The following is a 19019-nucleotide window of genomic DNA, read 5'->3' as shown; positions in this document are numbered from 1 at the left end:
AGCTCAAAACTTAAAGTAGATAGCTTAAGCCAATTGGCATACTTGACAACTTTCTAGCATGGAGCTCAAAGGACAGGTTTGTCCGGACATTGATGTCCCAGCCATGCAATTACCATATGTGGACAAAGAAGTCATGAAGCGACGCAAAGTCATCCAACTGGCTCAAGCAGTCTACTTTAAGTTTTGCGAGTGGTGTGCTCGGTATGTGTCGGCCCAGGAAACCATGCAAGTAGCACTGTGTGAGTGTCACTTCCTCACCACACCATTATGAGTCCAAGACTTTTGGGGCTAACTTAGGGCCTATATAAAAGGGCTGAATGCTCCTCAAAAGGGGTCGGATCCATGGGAGGAAAATTACATTACATTATTGTATATCATTCTTGTAATCCATATCAAATATATATCAGATCACTACAGTGGGCGTGGCCTCTTTTTTTTTTCTTTTTTTCTTTTTAGGAGATGAACCAGTTAAATCCTTTTGTCTATATTTTTTTGGTTGACCATATTGATTTTTGTTTTCCTCCTAGTTTTGAGCGTTACCAACCTTCAATTTCGACAAAGGGTCGTTCTCTCGACTTTTCTCATTTCGCTTCTCTTTTCCCGATCTCTCTCCCATTATTTTGCGTGCATCTTATATTGCGCTTTCTACCCAGATCCAGGTTATTCCCGTCTCAAGGCCTCTTCCTTGTTTTATGGCTAGATTCGGGGTTGGGGTTTGAATTTGGGGTTGTTGGTGGGTCAGATCCACCTGCATCTGTTAGATTCCGTGGTGGGGATACTCTCCCTTTACTCGTCTGTGGCTGCGCCACCTTGTCAGGTCTAACAACGGCGCTACCTTGGCAGAGCAGATTTGGCGGCAACACAACCGTGGTTGATCAATCTGGTGGTGACACCATCTTGGTTAACCAGATCTAGTGTTTGCACCTCATGGGGCGATCAAATTTGGCGTTTGATCCACCACATAGTACCTTTCAAATATGGCAACCCCACCACCTCCCTTGATCGTGGATATTGCGGATCCAACTGGAGTGGCGACATTGCAGATTGATTTGGCTTGAGTGTTACTGGAATGAGTCGGCCAGTGACTATCTTCTGGGATAGTGTAGTTTTGTCATCTTGCCTAGCGAGTGTTGTAGCCACGCTTCGACGATGGCTAGATGTGATCTTCGCCTTCGAGCATTGAGATTTGTAGTCTCATTTTTCAACAATGACTTTACGTGATCCCCTTAAAATTACTTTGCATCTATTCAGTTACTCTATCCAAGCCAATCATCTCTAACAAACGCCTGATATAATTAAGGTTTAAACTCTTTCAATGTGACATTAAGGTAGGATGGAGAACAATGAAAAATCAAATAAATTCCCAAGTCAATTTTCAGCTAGATGGTTCAAAATCATATATTCATGCCTGATGATTAATTGTCCTGTTAGTGTAGAGCCTAATTAATAACTTTTAGTGAAGCTCAAAACACTGCCTCCTTGGAACCTCTGCATTCCCAGCTGGCCAGGAAATGGACAGACAATTCTTAAAACTTAATACATTGCTCTTAGTAAGAATCTGAACACCCAGAATCAAAAAATTCAGATATTCAAATGAAGAGGAAATTGATGTTTCTAATCTATTACTTCTTTTGGGTCAATTTATGTTTTTAGTGGATTGGTTTATATATGCTTACAATGAAAATAAATTAGTATTTCCCAAGTCGATATCATTTCTATTTCTGTACAATTTATATTTTTATACAGGTACTTAGTGGGTCTTGTTCATTGTTAATATATATAAGTATAGGAAATCTTTAAGGGAAATGATCTTTTTTTTTTTTTTTATTATTATAAAAATGGAGATTAGTTGTGGGATCCATATTACATCGAGCTTAACGATCCGAAGCGTTTATGTTTCAAGTTGCACCTCATAGATCATCCTTGCAAAATATTAGCAAAATCGAAAATATTTAAGACATCTAATTGGGTTCAAAGAAATTAACGAATACTTTGTTATATAAGAAACAATGAAATTTTATCTTGATAATTAAATAGGCAAATGATTTCGTATTTAATTGAATTTTTGCAAGGATGATCTATGAATCGAGACTTACAAAATAGATGGTTTGTATCGTTGAAGTTCGATGTGGAGTGAGTCCCATACCTAATCCCCATTTTTTTGAAAAAAATGGTGATCCCTTTGCATAAAGGGCCTGTATAAGTATATATGTATATGAGAGGACGGATCCGTGACATCACTTATTTTTATATAATTTTTTACCTATGTTTTTGGGAGGTCTACTTCGTAATGTATTTCAACGATCCGAACCGTTTATCTTTTAGATTTTCCAATCATGTCTACCAAAATCCCCCAAATTTGAACTCATACGACTATTGGATGTCCATTTTCATCACTACAAACGAATATCTTAATTGTTTTGGATTTGTCTAATTATTTTGCAAGAATAATCTATGAATGATGTTCTAAAAGATAGACAATTCAGATCATTAAACTACATTACGGAGTGGACCCCACAAAAACGTGGGGCTCACATCACATCGAACTTTAATGATCTGAACCATCTATTTTTCAAGTTGTACCTCATAGATCATCCTTACAAAATATTAGCCAAATCAAAAATATTTGAGACATCTAATTGAGTTAAAAGAAATTAACGAACACTTTGTTCTATAAGAAATAATTAAATTTCATCGTGATAATTATATAGGCAAATGATTTCAGATTAAAATGAATTTTTGCAAGGATCATATCTAAATCGAAACTTGTAAAATAGACGGTTCGGATCATTGAAATTATATGTGGAGTGAACCTTACAACTAGTCCTCATTTTTACCAAAAAATGGAGATCCCTTTACAGAAATGGCCTCTGTGTGTGTGTGTGTGTGTGTGTGTGTGTAGATGCTAACTGAAATAAGCCCTTAGAATATGCTACACTGATCGTATCGATCGATGACGCAATGGATGACGCGAGTTGTTAATTATAAAAATGAAGAAAAATCCACAAATTATTGTTCAAGAATCGCAATATGAATTAAATAATACAAAGATGCAACTTGTAGAAACGTAGGGGGATCTATTGCGTCGCAATGTACCTCCAGTTTTGCATGCATCTGCTTGTTTTTGCTCATTGTTTTCATGGAAGCCGGCAAAAGAATAAATTCAATGAAAGATGCATTGGGGAGGCTGTTCTGGTCTGCATGCTACAATGTTCAACAATCCCCATTGAATTGTTCATAAATCGGCCTGCAATCTTCCTACACGTGCTTAAATTGTTCGTAAGTACGTAAATATGTGCAACGAAGTCGGAAATACGAATCGCTGAATGGAAGAAGATGAGGAGATGGAGTTTACGATCCATGAAAATGAAACTTGGAAAAAAAAAAAAAAAAAAAAAAAGCACTCTAGGAATCGTCACAACCTAGTGTGGCTGAAAAGGGTAGTAAAGAAACAACGTTGTTTTCCGCTGTAAAGAACCTTAGTTTACCCGAAAACATTGGAGGTGTAAAGCTGACTGGAGCACTACCTCACCAATAAGTAATCTAGATTGATGTATATGAAATGACTCACAAAAACAACTTGTTAAAAGCATGTCTCACACGTTGGAAATCTGATCAAGATCTCTCTTGCATCGAGGCTTTTTGTATAAAACCTCGTAACTATTGAATTACGCAGGTGATCAAGTTAGGGTCTTATTGATGTGCTTAGTAGTGAGCCGTTGGATCGTCCTTTTAACTTTAACACAACTTATCTGTGGAGAGAGAAAAAGATTGAAGGAGGTTCAATGGGCAGGAGGCCGCAGAGAATAAGACAATGCAGAAAATGACAAACCCTAAAAGGTGTTTGGATTACTGATAACATAGTTACCTCCCAGGAGAGGAACAAACTATAAAATCCAAGATTATGGGAGTGTGACATACATAGACAAGCCTTGTCCTTGGAGAGGTCTTTGCCGTAAAGTTTATTGACGAGTTTTTCTGATGTTTTGTGCAGGTAGACACCATCTGTCCTAACTCTTCCCTTCGTTCGAGTTTTATAATCTCCCTTGTAATATCCGAAATCACAAGAAGATCGCTAGCTATTTAAGTCCTTGCTGCTTGGGATTGGGGTCTTTCAGGGCTTTATTGAATGTATTTTGAGAAAAGAGGAGGGAGAAGAGAAGGATAGGTATGAGAGATGGGGCCAAACCGAAAATTCCTGCCTAAGGAGTACATGATCAATAATGAAAGGACTAATAAAAGGAGTGTCCTTGATCTCATTACTCACTCTGCTGCCTCAGCCATGCCTTGCTATCCTTATCCATACACACCCTTTCTGGAGGAGGGCGCTACAGTTTCTATCCTCCCTTACTCGGATGAAAGCGGAGACCATAAGAGGCTGAAAGGGAATATAAATATCTCCGACAGTCATAACAGCCTCTATAGTGGTGGAGGAAGCGAAAGTAGTTGCATTACTGACATCGGCCTCAGCCGCAGCAGCAGCGCGAATAGCTTCAAGACCTTGCCAAGGCTTCATTTCAGGGATCATATTTGGACTTACTCACAAAGGTACCTTGCAGCTGAGGCTGTTGAGGAGGCAGCAACAGCTATGTCCAATGCCAAGGAAAATGGAGCGGAGGAGGACGGAACTGCTGATGGGATGAGGCTTGTTCAGCTCCTAATTGCTTGCGCTGAAGCTGTTGCTTGTCGCGACAAGTCACATGCCTCCGTGTTACTATCTGAGCTTCGGGCCAATGCTTTGGTCTTTGGCTCTTCATTCCAGCGCGTGGCATCATGTTTTGTCCAAGGCCTTGCCAACCGCCTAGCCCTGGTTCAACCGCTCGGGGCAGTAGGGTTCATTGGGTCCGCAATGAGCATGAAAGACTTTGCCTTGGACAAGAAGGAAGAGGCATTGCGCCTTGTTTATGAGATTTGCCCCCACATTCAGTTTGGTCACTTTGTGGCCAATTCATCAATATTGGAAGCCTTTGAGGGAGAGAGTTTTGTTCATGTGGTAGACCTTGGGATGACCCTTGGTCTACCACATGGAGACCAGTGGCGAGGCTTGATCCAAAGCCTTGCCACACGTACAGGCCAGCCACCTACACGCCTTAGAATAACCGGGGTTGGCCTTTGCGGTGACAGATTGCAAATCATTGGAGGAGAGCTCAAGGCCTATGCCGAAAGCTTGGGAATAAACCTGGAGTTTTCTGTGGTGGAAAGCAATTTGGAAAACCTGCGTCCGGAGGACATCAAAATGTATGATGGTGAAGTCCTTGTTGTCAATAGCATTCTTCAGTTGCATTGTGTGGTGAAAGAAAGCAGAGGAGCTCTCAATTCTGTCCTGCAGATGATCCATGAGCTTTCGCCCAAAATCTTGGTTCTTGTGGAGCAAGACTCAAGCCACAATGGACCATTTTTCTTGGGGAGGTTTATGGAAGCACTGCATTATTACTCTGCAATCTTTGACTCCCTCGATGCCATGCTGCCAAAATATGACACGAGGCGCGCGAAGATGGAGCAGTTCTACTTTGCTGAGGAGATTAAGAACATAATTAGCTGTGAGGGGCCGACAAGGGTGGAGAGGCACGAGAGGGTTGATCAGTGGCGCCGGAGGATGAGCCGTGCAGGGTTTCAGGCTACGCAGATTAAGATGTTGGCTCAGGCAAAGCAGTGGCTCGGAAAGATCAAGATCTGTGAGGGCTACACTATCATGGAAGAGAAGGGTTGTTTGGTTCTTGGTTGGCAATCCAAGCCCATTGTTGCTGCCTCCTGCTGGAAATGCTAATCAAACATTTTTCGGTTCCAAAATCGCAGCTCAAAATTCAGTTAAAAAACCAAAATAAAAAAAAGTACAAAAAAAATCCCAACTCACATTTCACACCAAATTCCAATAAAACAATTCCAGGGATCTTGGAAAGCTGATTTGGGTGACTACTTTGTGTTCTGTGTCATTGGCTGCAAACTGTGTTGGAACAGTTGAAAAATAAGTGAGTTTGGCTTTCAAAGTTGAGCTGTTTAGATGGAATAAAGAGGAAATAGCCTCCTTCGTGTGGATATTTAATTTAGGCTGAGATTAACATTATTTCAATTGTACATGAATTACAATTTATTTCATTCTTTTTAATAATCAAAGGTGACAATCTTAGTGATGGAAATTATGAAAGTTCCACTCAGTCTCTCTCAAAAATTATTCTAAAGCCAATCTCAAATTTCCAATGTAAAGAGTTCAGATTTTGTAGAACAATGAGCTAGATTATTAGTAATCTAATGTCCAAAATAATTAAGAGCAAGTAAATAATTATGTTGAAGGACATACAATTTGCTAGTTTTCTTCATATTTGTCTTCCTCATTTTGCAGAACTTGTAGGTGAAATTAAACTTTACATCAATGGAAAGTGGGAAATATGCACAGGTAGAATGATTTCAAGTAGGAAAACCACACATACATTAAAGTATGTTAAACTTCAGTTGATATACAAGTTGTCAAGTTAGAATATTGTTTGGAATACCAAATTTAACTCACATCAACATAGTCTGATTTATTCTAATATGTATTCCGGTTAATTATTAACGCATACGTCTGTAGCATTATTGATACAACAAATATTATTTAACATTTTTTAATAAAATACGAAAATTCAAAGCTCATAGGTGTATGAGTCTCCTAAAGCCTTGGCATTATTTGAAAGGCATATTCACAAGAGAAATTCTATTCTATTCTATTAAGAGAAGAGGGCTTGTCAACTTTTTGCCCCATTTTCTTCCAATTTTACCCTCACTTTTGAATACACAATGTTGACATGAGGAGGGCAAAATAGTAATTTTGTATCTTTTGAATTTTTTTCCTATTTTGCCCTCACTTTTGATACACAATATTTGCATAAGAAGGGCAAAATAGTAATTTTGTATCGAAATATTTACATAAGATAAAAAATACGCACTTATTAAGAGAAATTGTCCCACCATCATTTTTTCATACAGGTAAGTGAAATCATGATGTTTTTTGAATTAGTTGGAATAAACTTAAGCAGTTGCGCTTGAGGATAACGTAAGAGGAGTTGAGTGGTTGTTTACATACACATAATGTGTGCTCATCTCCTAGTATATATTTACAAAAAGTGTAGAAAGAGAGGATGTTATCCATTACGGTGCATATCACAAGTCTTAACTCATTTTTTGGTTTCTTGTTCATCAAAACGGTTTAACTATAGTGTAATCCAACCTAATTCTTGACTTAGCAAAGAAAACAATACTTATCGTCTCAATAAATTCTCATATAATTTCAGAAATTATTTTAACCAAAAAGTAAAAAGTAAATTACTTATGAAAAAGTGTGGATCCTTTAAAGGAAGGAATCTCTATTTTATAAAAAAATGCAGACACCTTCTTAATCATTAGATTTGACTTTAATGAAATTCTGTAACTGAGATTAAATCATAGGCCATAGAATCTCAACCACAAGATGTCATTAAAACCAAATCTAACGATTGAGAGGATGTTATCATTTTTTTTTTTTAAATAGGGATTCATTCCCTTAAAGCTTCCTGAAAAAGTGATTATATAAACACGTGCAGGGAGGAAGGGAGGGATAGAGAAAGAGAGAAGCAGAGAGACTGGATGGAAACCGTGGCAGTGTTTGGCGGAGCAAGTCCAGGCTTTCCCTCATCCCTTCAACGCAGAAGAACCTGCAGCAGCTTACCCTCCGCCCACCACAAGCCTAACCTACGCGCCCACCACCACCACCAACTATCTGCATTCCCTTCAAGCCTCCATCTTTTCTCATATTTCCCAGCTCGTCCCCATGCCAGAACCCTCTCCAAACCTCGCATCTTTCTTCCCCACTTGGTTGCTTCACTGGTTTGCCTCCTACCCTCTTCATATTTTTCAAAATTGTTGAAAACCCATTGTTTAATTTTCCATTTAGTGAAAACTTACTTGGAATTTTTGGGATTTTAATGGCGGCTTTGTGTTTTTTCAGGAACAAGTTGATGAGACGTACATAATGGTGAAGCCTGATGGAGTTCAACGTGGCCTTGTAAGCGAATTCAATTCTCGAACTTTGTATTTTTGTATTTTTCTTCGCCAAATTTTAACGGCTCTATGTTGTGTTGGGGTAATTGGTAGCTGGAAAAACGTGGGGCGGCTATGAAATTTCAGAAATTTTGTTTGTGTTCTTAATTTTCAGTTTCTGGGGTTTTGAAAAAACGAAAGCTTGAACTTTAAGTGAATCCAATTTATTGACTGGACAGGAGGAAGACCTTTCGGGTTTTTTATTTTAGCTTGGTATTCATGGTATTATCCGTATGTGTGATATGGGGTGAATTGTTTTAGGTTGGAGAGATAATCTCAAGGTTTGAAAAGAAGGGATTTAAGCTGACTGGCTTGAAGCTCTTCCAGTGCCCCCAAGATTTGGCAGAGGTTTGCCTCTGTTCTTTTTTGCTTTATAGAAAACCCGAAATAAGCTTTCGAAAGTACATTGTGATATTCTGGTAGTTCTGTGTGGTCACTTTTTAAAGCACCTATTGATGAGATTCAATCTTGTATTTAGTATGATTTATGCATTCTTTGCAATCAATCTTCAGATACACGCAATTTTAATCTCATTTACAGTGTTCAAGAGCATTATGTATTCATGGAAGAGTTAGTATGGTTCGACTGTGTGCCCTTATGTGCGTGACATTTGTTGTTTCAGGAGCATTATAAGGATCTCAAGGGAAAGTCGTTCTTCCCCAAATTGATCGACTACATTGTATCTGGCCCCGTTGTGTGCATGGTATGAAAGATTGATCCTAATTCTCCTCTATTTTGTATGAGTCACATGGAAACCAATGAATCCGAGGTGTATGTTAGCTGTATTCTCTTACAACAATAGTGATCATGATGTTATGCTAGCAAGGCATGGGAGGGTGTTGGCGTTGTATTTTAGCTGTATTCTCTTACAACAATACTGATCATGTTGTTATGCTAGCAAGGCATGGGAGGGTGTTGGTGTTGTCGCTGCAGCACGTAAGTTGATTGGGGCTACAAATCCTCTACAAGCTGAACCGGGAACTATAAGAGGGGATCTTGCTGTTCAAACAGGAAGGTTGGGCTCTTTAACGTTTTGGTAGTTGAGTACTGACGTCTATTAAGTTGCATCCGGTCACTAGTAGTTCTTTTATTTTCACTTGATGGTATGTGGACTCTAATGGGGAGAGATCTTGTATGAAAATCTTGGCAGGAACGTGGTTCATGGGAGTGACAGCCCTGAAAATGGAAAGCGTGAAATAGGTAGGCTTACTTTTTTTATATTTTTTCCACATCGTTACTCTTTTCTGATGGATATTTCTCATCTTCAACCCCGTCTACTCCTTTGTCTCATTTGTTATTTGAACGATGCAGCTCTCTGGTTCAAAGAAGGTGAATTATGTCAGTGGACACCAGTTCAAGCACCGTGGTTAAGGGAGTGATTTCTCCGAAACTCAGTTCTAGCGAGGGACACGATTTTGAAAGAGTTTGCTGAGCCCCTATATCTCTGTGTCGGTTATGTATGTGATCTTAGACGATTCAATAACCCGTCATAAACTATCTTGTTAAATCTGTGATTTTGAAGCTTGAAGAATTTTTTTTCATATTCCTTCGGCGTTGTACCTTCACATTCTTTCAAATTAAATGATGAATTACAAAACAATTCCACATACATAAACATTATTCATCCCTCAATTGGGTTTATAAAGTTATAATACTAAATCGGCTTCACACTGCTCGGGCACGATCATGCCCTCCGTTTGCAATTTTCTTCTACAACCAACGTAGATAAAGACCATGACAAATCGCCAGTGCGAAATTAGGCGCAACTAGCAGGTAAAGAGTTCATACATTCCTGTTCCGAATGTTCTGTGCTGTTAAAAGTTTGGCAACCGATAGAACTTGGAGAAATACTTGCATTCTCTGTCATCGTTGTATCCCCAGAGGTTGAGCAGATTGCTTCTTGAGCTCTCTTAAATTTTGAAAAGAGGTAGAAAACTGAAGCGTCTGTGCTCCGTTGCTGTTTCAAGGTGCCTGTCGAATGACAATCACTGAAACTCGTCGAACTTCTTGGTGAGGAACAATCCGTGTCTAGTGTCATAAACTCCTGTTGAGGAGAGCTGGCGGCTTCAATACAACCCGGTGAAGTGCCAGCAGAAGAAGCACAATTCGCGTCTATCTTCATTGGCTCTGAATCGGGAGAGCTTGAAGTAGAACCGGCATCTGTCTCCCCTACCTCATTGGAGCATGGACTTAAATTGCGTTTAGAACCTAATTTGAGCTTCAAAAGTGTAGACTCTGCATCAAAGAAAAGGGAAATTAATGACAACGATCGCGTTTGCGGCCTAGCAGATAGTTACCCAAGTGAAAATTTTTTCCAAACAATACACCAAGCATTCTTCCAAAGTAACAATCTTAGCTAGCTAGTAGCTACATGTAAATTAAAACACCAATACAAAATGAAGAACTTGCTTGCCCGAAAAGGGAAAAAAATCGAATTGAATCGCTGGGTTTCAAACAACGGTGGATCTCAGATTCTCGGTCACCAAAACATGGCTTCATGTGCAGATTGAAGAACTAAGTAGGGAAAAACAACGCGGTGGGCGAATATGTAATACAGATTTCTGCTAAGATTATGAGGTTGCAACACTCCATAAGAAAAATGTCAGTGAAGCAAATTATCAAACAGTTGGCAGTGCCCAGAAACAAGCGCGATGGAAAATACGTCTGCAAATCATTCGGAATAAAAAAAAAAAGAAAAAAAAAGACAGTAATAGGTGGAAGAGGAGCAGCGGTGTTACCGTATATAGAAAGAGAATCGTCTTTACGAATCTTGGACGGCGGTCTCTCCAAGCTCTCAGCCGGACAAGACGACGCTCTTATCCTCCCAAACATCTCTCAGTCTCTCTCTCTCTCTCTCTCTCTCTCTCTCTCTCTCTCTCTCTCAGATCTGAATCGTGTGGTCTTCACTTTGAGGAGAGAGAGAAAGTAGAAGTGAAGGGCGCGGGAGAAACAGAGGAATGGCGGGAAGCATGATTTGAACTCTTTCTTTTTGGGGCGAGCCCGACTGCATTGACTGGGCCAGACCCTTGGCAATTTTCTTATTTTATTTTATAATTACAAAGATCCTAAGGATTTGAGAGGTGGGATGTCGGACACGAGACCTCTTATTCACAACTAAGGAGAATGTTATTAGATCGAAACATGTTTCCATTTCAACCATTTGCTTGCAACTATACACCATACGGCACACGCAGTTGCTCCGTTGTGCTTTTGTTTGGATTGCCTTGGGGTAGCGAGGATGAATGTGTTTTTATTTTTAGAAGATAAAATTAGAGTAAAGCGGTTTTTAGTAGTTTTATTATGATTTAGGGTTAATTACGGTAGTGGTCTCTAAACTTATACCCGCATTCTACTTTGGTGTTTCAATTCAATTTGCAAAATATATAGCCCTTCCAATTGCGTCACGTGTCATCAGTCATTCCATCTCCATTTGAGAGCTAAAATGATCAAAACAGATGAAAGTGTGTGATGAAATGACTCAAGTGAGACCCGTGACGCAATTGAAGGACCAATATGGAACAGGGGCATGAGTTCATGGACGATTGTCGCAACTAACCATAATTACACGTAGAATAGAAGTGAGAGCATAATTACATAACGAATACAGAATATACACCATTGGATGAATTGAATTTTCGTCCTTTACGTTTAACATTAATCACACAATTAGGAAAAACACTATCACTATATCAGTAAAAGGCTGCCTCTTCTTACAAGATAATCAGTCTCTCCTGAATAACCTCGATAAACCGCGCCTACGACCTCTGGCTTTGATAGGCCTACCTGGTAGAGAATGTGAATGAAAGAGACATCAGAATACAACCCAAGGGGTAGTATTCAAACATTGAAATAAGAGCGATTCCGTGAACATGCTTCCTCATGACGGGTTAGCACAAGAATATGGAGTTTGGAAAGGCTACCTTTTAACCTCCCAGCACGGAACAAAGCTTCTTCTGCAATTGGTCTCCATTGTTCCGCGCATGAGTAGTTGATTCCCAAACCGACGCTAAGTCCTCTCAGGAGATGCACTGTCCGAAGTACAGAAAACAACTCCTCTGGAAAACCCTACAAGAGGTAGGGACAATAGGGGAAACAGCAAGTAAAAAATCGCTTGTAAATTAGGAAACACAAGACATTAGAGTAAGACAGAACAAATTAATGCCTTTACTAGCTGATAACCAAAGTAATGAAATGATGTGAATTAAGGAGTCGATGAAAATATGGAATCTAGGGATACCTGAACCGCAATTTTTTTAATTGAAGACTCGTCTGAAAAAGGTTGCAGCATCGTCACTCCGAGGGGTAATTTTGTGTCAAACATTGTCTGTGCCAACTTCAACATTTCATGCTGTTCATTTTCACATTTGCTTAAGGTTTCTATGCCAAGCTCCCTGTAAAGAGGAATAAATTAGTACAATGTGCATACACAGTCAACCGGGAAAGCACCTTATTAAACTGAGATTGAAAAATGAAAAGAGGTCAATTTTTTTACTTAGTCCCATGTTTCATATATGCAAGATGAGCACAGCAATTCAACTATTTTCTTTATTGCGATTCTATCTCCATGAGCCTTACACTCACATGCACTTGCGTGCAGTTTGCAGCTTGTATATTAGCCTTAGTTTCTTTTGCCTTGTTGGCTACTTATTCCCATTTATAATAAGTATAACAACAACGGTGAAGTTATTAATTACCTGTAGCTCTCTGATGCTCTAATAGGGTCACCGTCAGCAATGGCAAGAACAAGGTTAGCATAACCAAGTCTCAACTCATTGGGTAGATCTTTCACTTGGCCATAGTCCAGCAAGGCAACCTAACTTGCAAGAATTGTACAAATTCTGAATTAGCTAACCGTTCAAATTAAAGGAAATCTTATCTACAATGTAAGTTATTAACTAGAAAGACAAAAGTATGTAGCTTTCCTGGAGAAAAAGCATAAAATATGAAAGATTTTCCTACAAATTTAAGTTGGTCATTTACCTCCGAGCCTTTACAGATTAGAATATTTCCTGGATGAGGATCTGCATGGAAGAAACCAGTCTTCAAAATCATTTGTCCATATGCTAGCGTCAAGCTTTGAAGGATTTTCCTGCATATTTAGAAAACAGATCATTGTCCTTCTCCATTCCTTATGAGAGAACAAACTAGCTAATAAAAAGACAAACATGAATTTTTTTCTCGAAAAGCTAGAACAGAGAACTTTCTCAGAATCTTCATATACGAAATCAGTTTGCAAAAGAAGGGGAAAGTTAAGGTATTGAATTGACCAAAGGGGCCCTTCCTAATAAAATACATGAAAGTTTGAATATCTAATTTTTGAAGAAATACGTAAAACAATTAATGAAAATAAATAAATAACACTTTATTGACAATTAAATGCAATTTTATAACATACACATGTAGATAAACAATTCAGCAAACTCTGGACGGATATGCTTACTTCTTTGCGGCTGCTGCAATCTTACCACCAGGGTTTATGCCTCTTTTCGCAATTTCATCACCGAGGTTCAGGATTGGGGTTCCATCAATATATTCCATAACTAAGACTCTCCTAACCAAACAAAGAACACTTGATCAGATCACAAGACTTACAGCACCCACAAATAAATGGTGCAACGATTTGACAAGGAAAAACCATCAAATGCATCATTATTGGTAGGGAAAGAAAATGGGGTGCAACATTACATACCTAGTGACCATATCACGTATAAGTCGTGGCACCAAAACAGGACTCCTTTTGTTATTCTCATACAAAAAACGTCTAATCTTTTCCATAGCATCAGCCTCCCTCACGAAATCAAATTCGTATCCAATCTTAAAATGGAAACATCGAAGATAGTTATTCTCCAGATTTTGATGATTGTATTTCAGATATAATCTATCATACGAATGATTTCACAATCTGTGTGTATTAGATACCTGTTTCTCCATTTCCTTAGTTACAGAGTATAGATCAAATTTGATATCTGTCTTTTGCATGTATAAAGCGAAGGCTTGGACGTTATGGATATCTGTCATCATTAGGTCCTGAACTCCAGGATGTTGCACCTGTTATAGCCCAAAAGAAATCAGAATTTCACAGAACATAAAGTAGCCACAGAGTTTTCTAAGTTCCCTCACCTTGACAACAACATCAGTTTTATCACCTCTCAATCTTGCTCGGTGAACCTAGTTTGAGCATAAAACACGTATCAGGTAAAAATGTATATGCTTCCACAACCATTTTAATACCGTTTCCAGAATAGTTGCCTCCGATACAAAACAGCTAGCCCAAAAAGGCATTAAATGCAAATAAAAAGATAACTATAAATTCCAACAAGAACTCTGAAATTTGACGAATTGTTCCTTAATCTGACCAAAAATCTTAAGTATTAATGCTCTAGATGCAAATTACATACTTATAGAAGAACAATATCAACATCAAGTCATGTCTGCTTTCAGAAAGTTTCTCTTAATTAAAAACTTGATACTGATACTAGCCAAGTATATTAACTTGCAATTTCAAATTACTACTGTAACTTCTACTGTGGCAATTTTAGCAATCCAGAAATTACTCATAAATAGAAATACCTGTGCAATTGAGGCAGAGCCAAGAGGATCCACATCGAATCTTTCAAACACTTCGCCAACACTTCGACCCAACTCCATCTCCAACATAAGTTGCACAGCATCAAATGGGGTTGCAGGAGCGTGATCACACAATGTAACAAGCCTTTTCACCCATGCAGCTGGGGCCAAGTCTGGCTTCCCGACAATTTGGGCAACCTAATTGAAACCCCATTCAAGAAGTAACTCAGTATTCAGCACAAAAATTACAAAAACCAAAAACCACCAATGATGAATTCCAAGGTTCTTTAAAACCAATATGTTCACTGATAACTAGTAACTACCCTAATCTGGAAACCAATTGGAAATCAAATCGAAACGAACAACAAGTGTTTATACCATATTGGGCCTCACCAGGATCCACCAACCAAGGGAGAACCTTGACCATTGATATTTACTGAGTGGTTTCTATTAGGCCACATTACCCTTACATTGTGTCCACATGTTGGAACCAACTTAAGAAGTTTAGAAGCCTACAAAAGGAACTGCCGTAGAGGCAGCCAGGGAGGCTTTCCTCACCTTCGTTTGCACTGTTCTTCTCTCCCAAATTCTCTGTAGAAAGGCTCTTATCTGATGCCTCTCCCATGTAATATGTCTATGTATCCTCAAATACACTACAACATACTACAGAGGACGTAGCCCGGTTATGGGTGACCCACTACAATCCCGTGTGTATGTGGGTGAATGCGGTACTACCAAGCTAGATCACTCCCCAACTTGGACCCACTCTAAGTCCTAGTTGACAGTCTAAAATGCACTGCAACAAGAAGCAATTGATAAAGCATGACTCTTTAACTTTTCTAATCATACACAAACATCCAGTTTTCAATACAAAACACATAATCCAAGTGATTTCCCGATTCCGCCCCCCTAAAATTAAATCCAGTGGCACAAGGGCAAGGAATGAAGGAATCCATACGAAAAATTAAAACAGTAAATTCATCGAACACCTTGAGGAAGAAACCGCCAAGGTCCGAGCACATTGCATATATCTTCTCAGCTGCAAATTCATGCTGCCTCTCCCACATTTCCTCTTGCTTCTTCGCATCCTTCACCAAACTCACTCTCAGCTGAAACGCCTATCAAAACCAAACAAAGAAAAAACCATCAAATCAATATCTATCACCAGGCACTGCAATTCTCAAAGATTTCACGCGTGCACCCACAAACATACATACAAATACACACACACACACATATGTATAAATATCTATATATGTGTGTGTGTGTGTGTGTATGTAGAGAGAGAGGTCTGGGGACCTTGTAGCCAGTGTAGATATCAACAGCTCGAACCCAGAACTGAAAGGAACGCTGCCATGGCCTGAAATGGGTGGCGAGCTTCTGCTGAACATCTTTGAGATCAATGGGAGGCAGAGGAAGCATAGCTCTCTGAGCTTCTCTTGTTCTTATCGCAATTGGGTTTCTTTCAATTTTGCTTAAAATCCTAAAATTCCAATCAAATGGGCAGATTAAACAGAGTAATTAGCATGCAATCGAGGCATTGTTGATGGGTTCGGCTCAAAAATCAGAACTTGGGGGAAGTCACGAATCGATATCGGTGAGTTTTTTGTTTTGGGGGGGTGGTGAGTGTGTGAATGTGGCTGAGTCGAGTGGTGACACGATTAGGAAGGTTCACAATTGCTTGGCTTGTAAGGCTCGTTTCGCTTTGGATGCTTTGATGATTGATAGCAAACTCTTTGTTCTTTTGTCGTGTGACCGAATATTTGCCAACTTTTTGGGGATGACGAAGGATATTTGGTCGAGATTTGATATTGTCTAAAAGTGTTAGCAGTTTAGCTCAAGTGGTAAGAAAGAGTGAATACGAGTTAATACTAAGAATATAGTTTGAAACCCTTGCACGTTACCAAAAAGAAATCTTTATCTTTGGTTTTGATGTTAGGTTGGGCTTTTTGCTGGCCGCGGCCGGTGGCTTCATCGTTGTGGCAAGAGCGATTGATTGTGGTGGTCCAGGGCTATGTCTTTTTTTCTTTTGTTGAAAAATATTTACAGAAATCATATTCTGTAAACTATATAAACCATGTTTGTAATACAAGTGAGACCGACTTGTATTGGTGAACCCTCTTTAGCATCACACTCTTTGGTTACATTAAAAAATTTCGTACCCTAGACCTAACATACTAACCCTACACCCCTCCCTCACCATTGATAGTGACGAGATGTGCATTGATATGATATTATAGAGGGCAGTGTTATTCACACACCTCTTTTTATCTTTCACACACCGTCGTTAATATTTGTTCATTGCCCTTCTTCAATTCATTCAATATGACAGCCAAAATTTAAGAGAAGTGTGTAAGAGGTAAAAATGTGTATATGGATAGCACCACACTTGCTGATTAGGGGTTTTCTTGTATTTGGGTTTTTTTTTATGTTGTATAGGGTTTGGGCTGCCCTTTATATTTTTTTGGGCTTGGGGATTCAGTTGTGCCTTTTGTTGGCTATCTGTTTCCTTGTTTTTGGGTTGGTTTGGTATATGTGGACTCAGTTGTGCCCAAATGATGATCATATGACTACCAGTCCATTAGTTATATAATTGTACGGATGTTATCATTCGACAATCTGTGTGGTGCTGAATTGATATAAGTTGTTTTACCCTTGCTTGTCCTAATTGGGTTTTGTTTGAAAGATTTACTTGTCCTAAAAATAAAGTGCAGCAAATATAAATCCAAAAACTGAAATTTTGGCTATGCACTCTTCATATAGAGATTGAACCAAGTCAGTACAGTGTAAATTGGAAATTTTCCAACAAAATTTGATAGGTTTAATCTCTATGGATTTCTAGTTTCATTAATCACAAAACACTATCGAACACTTCCAATAATAAAAAATAACTATTATTATTAGAGGGTTTGAAACTATTACATTAATTTAGAGAATGTGAAATTTCGAACCCAGACACATACGTAAAAACCCGACATCTTATCCATTGAGAAAGTTTGTGTCTCTTCTTTTTTTGGGTTTCCTTGTGAATACTTCATGCAACATGTCTTTCAAAGACGCAGCTTTTGTTCGTAATAATCTTGGTTGGGCTTAATATTATCTTATGATGTTCAAATAAAACATCTATTCCAACAACGACAACAAAATTTGCCTTAGCGGGTTGCCATGTCAAAAGATTTCGAACGAGCAATCAGTATACTTAAAATGTGAGTGCGCATGCTTTCAAGTGTGGTTTAATTAATAAATAGGTAATACTAGGAATATCAAAATTTTAAACAAAATGATGTGTTATGAATATAAAATAAGCAAGTCAATCAACGTTTAAATAATAATCTAATCATCTACCACCACATTATTTAGTATACAAATTTACTTTAAAAGTTGTGTTCTTCTTAGCAGTCAAAGTCTCACAACGAAGAAAGACCAAATTTTATAGAATTGCTCTTTATGTAGTACCAATATGATTTTGGTAACGTAGAACCCCCCATGTCAATAAATTACGTGGCCAGTGATATTCCAGTAGAAGAAAAAAAAAAGCCTACATAACAAGGAAAAGGATCCTTGGGATCCAGCGGAATTTTCACGTACCCTTAACTATTTTTTCCACACTTTTTCTTATTTTTTTAATACTTAATTGGTATCCTACTATTTAATCTTCCATATGTATCCTTCGTACTTTTTTATGGTAATTAATGAAAGATTAAATAGGAAGGGGTATATATGGAAGATTAAATAGTAGGATACCAATTAAGTATTAAAAAATAGGGAGTAGTTAAGGGCGTATAAAAATCACAATCCTATAATTATATATATATATATATATGTATGTATGTATGTATATAATTGGTGGTTGTTTAGATAAACATTATTTGTTCAAGTCTAATTAAGCATGCAAGTTATATTGGGGTTCGCTATGATAAGACTAAGCATAAGGATCAAATTTGGTTGCATTTTTTACTAAGTTTAGAGTCTTGGGAGCAGTAGGGCTTATCAGAGGCTTAAGTCAGTGGAAGAGTTTTAATAGCATGGTAATCTTTATTAGCTTATCAATCAGTGCGTACTGGTCCTATAAATACAAGACACCGTGCAACATTTCGAGCTCTTCAATTCAACACACAAATTGCCCTGCGCAAGCCTCTCAAAACTCTTGAGATTTTTTTTATTTTCTTTTTCCGCCAACACACCTTCAGTTTGAATAAACAGCGCTGTTAAGGCAACCGGTGACATCTTCAGTTTGGATAAACAGCACTGTTGTCATAGAATCAGCCGTTCCTGGAGCATCTTCAGTTTGGATAAACAGCACTGCGTCGAGGCCGATTGGTTATCTATCCAAGTCACGGTCGAAAAGGATTTTCAAATCCTTATTGGCAGAGGTCATCTCATTAGCCATCTTGGTGAAG

At 38.5% G+C, this 19019-nt stretch overlaps 4 protein-coding genes across 4 annotated transcripts; 2 read left to right on the top strand and 2 right to left on the bottom strand.

Moving 5' to 3' along the window:
• Positions 1-4177: 4177 nt before the first annotated feature.
• Positions 4178-5767, top strand: LOC137709897 (GRAS family protein RAD1-like). Its single transcript, XM_068448878.2, has one exon. It carries the CDS (start codon positions 4178-4180, stop codon positions 5765-5767), a length of 1590 nt encoding a protein of 529 aa, XP_068304979.2.
• Positions 5768-7538: 1771 nt separating this feature from the next.
• Positions 7539-9595, top strand: LOC137711308 (nucleoside diphosphate kinase 2, chloroplastic). Its single transcript, XM_068450536.2, has 7 exons — positions 7539-7839; positions 7961-8017; positions 8314-8400; positions 8675-8755; positions 8955-9067; positions 9203-9252; positions 9364-9595. The coding sequence occupies exons 1-7, from the start codon at positions 7600-7602 to the stop codon at positions 9429-9431; spliced, it is 696 nt and encodes a 231-aa protein (XP_068306637.2). The 5' UTR covers positions 7539-7599; the 3' UTR covers positions 9432-9595.
• Positions 9596-9619: 24 nt separating this feature from the next.
• LOC148696154 (uncharacterized) lies at positions 9620-11064 on the bottom strand. Its single transcript, XM_088695573.1, has 2 exons — positions 10791-11064; positions 9620-10287 (listed from the first exon to the last, which is right to left on the bottom strand). The coding sequence occupies exons 1-2, from the start codon at positions 10882-10884 to the stop codon at positions 9809-9811; spliced, it is 573 nt and encodes a 190-aa protein (XP_088551699.1). The 5' UTR covers positions 10885-11064; the 3' UTR covers positions 9620-9808.
• A 530-nt stretch (positions 11065-11594) lies between these two features.
• LOC137710869 (uncharacterized) lies at positions 11595-16521 on the bottom strand. The gene is made up of 12 exons (XM_068450022.2): positions 15919-16521; positions 15609-15737; positions 14623-14817; positions 14173-14220; positions 13972-14100; positions 13742-13866; positions 13493-13603; positions 13033-13141; positions 12747-12865; positions 12290-12443; positions 11973-12117; positions 11595-11835 (listed from the first exon to the last, which is right to left on the bottom strand). Exons 1-12 carry the CDS (start codon positions 16039-16041, stop codon positions 11774-11776), a joined length of 1449 nt encoding a protein of 482 aa, XP_068306123.2. The 5' UTR covers positions 16042-16521; the 3' UTR covers positions 11595-11773.
• Positions 16522-19019: the final 2498 nt, after the last annotated feature.

This window comes from Pyrus communis, chromosome 6, assembly GCF_041283825.1.
Source record: "Pyrus communis isolate YQ-2024b chromosome 6, ASM4128382v1, whole genome shotgun sequence".
Lineage (NCBI taxonomy): Eukaryota > Viridiplantae > Streptophyta > Magnoliopsida > Rosales > Rosaceae > Pyrus > Pyrus communis.
This window is presented reverse-complemented; position numbering and strand designations above follow the sequence as displayed.